We start from the raw sequence: 4434 nt of genomic DNA on the forward strand, positions 1-4434 counted from the left end.
TGTTTCTCTCAAGCCAAATGGACGAAAGGGAAGTGGCAATCGTGTTGAACAAGATGGATCCATTTTTGTTTTTTTTTTTTGTTGATGTGGCATATGTGTTCACAAAGATCAGCTATGCTTGTGTTGTCATGTTGTCAATTGAGTAAATTTTCAATTTTTTTCCAAATGAAAATGACAGCATCGCAAGTGGTATCATTTTTCTTATTATTTACACACATATGATTTAATTTTATCACTTTTACATTTGTGCAAATCATTAATTCCAAGTCGTATTAATTTATAAACTCATGATTCCAAGTCGTATTAATTTATAAACTCCTTGAGTTTGACCCCAGTACTTGCCAGAGTACTTTCCAGAAAACACGGGTTAAACTTGCACTTAGGTTTTACACACATAATATGAATATATTGCAAAATTCACCTTTAAAGTGAGGTGATAGTTGCAAGTACACTCTTAAACTTTCAACTGTAATACTTAAATTTTCCAACGTTAAAATTGGAGTCTCTCAAACTTGCACAGTGTTATAGAAGTTGGACGACACAAAACCTATATATAATAGGATAAACACTTAAACACACAACTGTTATTCGAACTTACAATTAATCAAGATGATAGAGATTTAAACTTCACAAACATTATTAAAAATGGATCACCTAAAATCACAATTTTTCAAACGACACCAACCTAAGACAAACCTTTTCAACACGATATCAAATATTTGAATTTTTTTTTATAGGCGTTTCAAAACAACAAAGAGTTGAACTTTTTCATGGAGCTTGGAGTTGATTTCCTCATAGTGATGATTAAGTTTTTGGATGACCCTTTCAAATAATTGTTCAATGAAAGTAAGATTATGGCCAAAGTGTTGGGTGAAGATGCCTTCCATTGCAGCCCTTATATGGTTGATCCACTCTCTAGTGTCAATGGCTCCTTGAAGCCATGTGGTTGGAGCTGTTAGTTCCATTCTCTCAATGCTAAAATTCCCATCATCTTCTATCAATTGCCTCATTTCTGATGGACAAGTTATATATATGGGCAAATTGAAAGAATCCACTTTAGCTTCACTCACTAATCCCTGCCATAAATTTCAATTTCAAAGTTTGAATGTTTATCTCTACATCAGCAATGAGTTATACTTAAAAAAAAAAACTTAAACCATCATATAAAAAAATATGAAAAATTGATCACCTCTTTTGACATATCAATGAGAGTAGAGGCCAAAACTTTATAGAGCAAACCGGATGGTAAGTGAGAAGCTGAAATTCCATCAGGATTTCCTGATGTAATAATCACCATTATTCCTCCTTGCACCATTTCCTCCGCCCTGGCCCTAAGAAAATCTCCCATATCCTTGGCAAACTGACCTGCATAAGCCGAAGCGACAATCTCCGCGGCCCCTAGGTAGTGGATATGCCCCTTGTTCCATGCAGGCGATCGCTCGTCCCGTATCTCTTCTGGCACCCTTGACAGCCAGTGCACTGCATATGAAGAATGCACGAATTGCACCGACGCCCTCGGGAACAATCGCTGGTGAAACGACCCTGCCACGCCTGCTGCAAAGTAGTCTCTCTCTACCGGAAGTGATTGAAATAGCGTGTTGAAGTCGTTGGTCACCTATGTATTACAAAAAAATATGAATAACAGATTAAACTCATCATAACTCAATAGCTTAAAAAAGTGAGTAGTAACGTAATGGTATATGAGAGCAAGAGATAGTTAAACTCTTCTAATGGAACTTTTAAGTTAAAAATTTTAGATTGATCGATGATTCGACCGACTTAGCTTCTAAAAGATTTTGTTTGAATGATGGTAGCAAATTTGGTCCTTGTTATTTGAGAAAGTTAGGAATTTAATTCCTATGATTTCTGATTAGATTTTGGTCCTTATGACGCTTGATAACTTTTTATAAAATAGACTATTTAGAAATGTATTAAACAAGGAGATAACTATTTATGAGGTTTTATCGGAAAACGAGAATTAAATTCTAACTTTCAAAATTAACTATCGAGACTATACTCTAATGGACCAATTTTGCTATTTAACCTTTAATAATTAACAATACTTAAACCTTTAGGTGTTAGGTGATGATTGACATACATTGCATCACAACTAATATTGACAAATAATTTTTTTGTTTCTGAAGCATGTTGTGATCTATGAAGTTATTTTTGTTTTAATTTTGAGTTTGATTGATGATTTAACCACCTGATCATTGAAGAACACCTGAAATTCAGGTAATACCGAGATAGGGCACAACGATTGAAACGTCTCTTTCATAGATTTTACGATATGTTGCATTGTCCCGAAGGTGTTGGGTCCGGCCGCGCAGCCCAAATCAGCAAGAACAATGGTATTTGAAGGGGAAGAAGAAGAGAGCTTTACGATCTCAAACTTCTCTTTAATTTCTTGATCAATTTTTTCTCTTTCAACATTTGCAAATAATCTCTGCAACAAAAGAGAAAAGAAGGAATAATATGATGAATAAACAGCTGCTTCATGCAGGACCTTCAAGTGGATCCAACACTTAGAAAGGGAAAAAAGGATTAAAAATAATGACACTTGCATTTGACCCGTACAGAAAATATTGCCGACAAAGCTGTTAAATAAAGCCACTATATGGATGTGTACTACTTGCTGTTAATTAGGGTTTCAAAATATTGGCCAACTTGTTTCTATTTTTTATTAGAAAAAGTTTTATATTAAAAAGGTTAGTTTCAAAATTAGAATTTATAATCTTTTTTAATACAGTGATAGTGATTGAGATATGAAGATCGAACTATCTGACTCTTAAAGAGTTAGAGTAATTGATATGACAATATATGTTTATAGATACATAATAGCTATGTGTATTTATAAGTTTTCTTTTAAAACACGTTTGATTGAAATATTCAAATTTGTATATTGTGAAGTACAATATAATAATTTTGAAGATGGAGAACCAACATTTGACTTTAAGACAAGTCATAGTCATGACAGTTACCATCGAATTAAGTTGATTCGGTCAAAATCTTTACTTTTGAGCAAAAGAATGGCTATATTTGTAGGTCGAAGTTTTTTTAGATAGAAAATTCGAATTTATAATCTATATGTAGTTAGGAAATCAGACCGCTGACTAGTAGTTGTGTGGTAAGTTCAGTTCAGTTCAAACTCTTCACCTTTGAAGTAAAATATAGCTTTGCATTCTCTTATCATTTTTTTTTTATATATATAGGAAAAGAAATTAGAAAAGTTGAGAGAGGACAAAACCATTTTAGGAGAATATAATTAAATAAAGAAGTTTGTTTTATAGGGTACATCTGAGAGTGGGAACAAATTAAAGCTGAGTGGCGTAGCTAGGGTTTGTAGGGTGGAACAAGGTCTAGGAATAGTTATGTTGGAACAGAATCTTAATAATATTATATTTGAAGGCTATGGTTTCAAGAAAACAATGAGACCACAATTCATTGGTCCTATGACTTCTATATACATTAAAATGTGTTCAAATTTGTGTTTTTCTTCTCTCTCTCAATCCTTATTTTGTAATATGGTAAGGTTAATATTATTCACCTCCAATTTAGTATTGGATTACAAATATCTTTTCTTGCTAAATATTTAAATTCTTCTCCTTTTTAATTCAAATATTGAACCATACATTTAATTACAATTCTATAACATCACTATTATTTGAGTTTCTTTTAGTCTTTTTAAGTCTACTCAACCTCACAAACTCAAAGTCTCGATCCTTGAAGGGAGAAAAAAAAATCTTTTCACTTGTAAATAAATTTTATTTTATCAAAAGTTCTCTTTGGTTTAGGTTCATGTACAATTAAATTAAAAGTAAGACATACTTTACGACTCAAGAAAATCTTCGCATCAATAATATCTCATTTAAAACATGATAGCAAAACGGATTTCTAGAGAGAAAAAAGGAACATAAATTTTTGTCTTAGAGCTTCGGATATTAACAAGAGAAAACAATAAAAGAGAGGTAAAAAGGGAAATGGACCTGATAACATGAGTTGTTAGAGTAGCTATAAGTTCCATTGCCTCCATTCGCAGGAAGAGAATCAGAAAACTTAGAAAAAATTGCTTCTTTATTGCATAAGTCTTGCAATAACTTAGTCATTTTCAAGGGGGAGAGAATGGAGAAAGATATGGAAGAAAGCCTGAGGGATTGAGTTTATAGAGAATTTCACAAGAGGGATTGAGTTTATATACATGGAAGAAAGCCTGAGGTAATGTGCACCAATTATTTGTGTGCTTTAGTGCATTATTTTTTGATGGGGTAAAAGATTACCTAATAAAAGAAAAATAAAAAAATAATTTAAAGGGAAAAAGGAAAAAGAAAGAGGAATATAATTATGTATATAGTGATAATATTAAAATTCTTTGCTTAGTTTTTATTATGAAATTGATTTTATCGATTCAACTGAGGTCCCCTCTCCTAACTATTT

The 4434-nt window shown here is 32.3% G+C and overlaps 1 protein-coding gene across 1 annotated transcript; it reads right to left on the minus strand.

Annotated features, from left to right (window-relative positions):
• Positions 1–454: 454 nt before the first annotated feature.
• On the minus strand, positions 455–4207 carry LOC101216335 (loganic acid O-methyltransferase). Its single transcript, XM_004146417.3, has 4 exons — positions 3987–4207; positions 2207–2446; positions 1190–1615; positions 455–1076 (listed from the first exon to the last, which is right to left on the minus strand). Exons 1-4 carry the CDS (start codon positions 4104–4106, stop codon positions 732–734), a joined length of 1131 nt encoding a protein of 376 aa, XP_004146465.1. The 5' UTR covers positions 4107–4207; the 3' UTR covers positions 455–731.
• Between the last annotated feature and the right edge of the window lie 227 nt (positions 4208–4434).

The sequence above is a fragment of the Cucumis sativus genome, chromosome 5 (genome assembly GCF_000004075.3).
Source record: "Cucumis sativus cultivar 9930 chromosome 5, Cucumber_9930_V3, whole genome shotgun sequence".
NCBI lineage: Eukaryota > Viridiplantae > Streptophyta > Magnoliopsida > Cucurbitales > Cucurbitaceae > Cucumis > Cucumis sativus.

Coding starts and splice junctions, on each gene's coding strand:
- LOC101216335 (XM_004146417.3), bottom strand. CDS start 4,106: ATGACTAAGTTATTGCAAGACTTATGCAATAAAGAAGCAATTTTTTCT. Junction 2,447..3,986: donor CTAACAACTCATGTTATCAG/GTCCATTTCCCT, acceptor CTTTTGTTGCAG/AGATTATTTGCAAATGTTGA. Junction 1,077..1,189: donor TCATTGATATGTCAAAAGAG/GTGATCAATTTT, acceptor AATTTATGGCAG/GGATTAGTGAGTGAAGCTAA.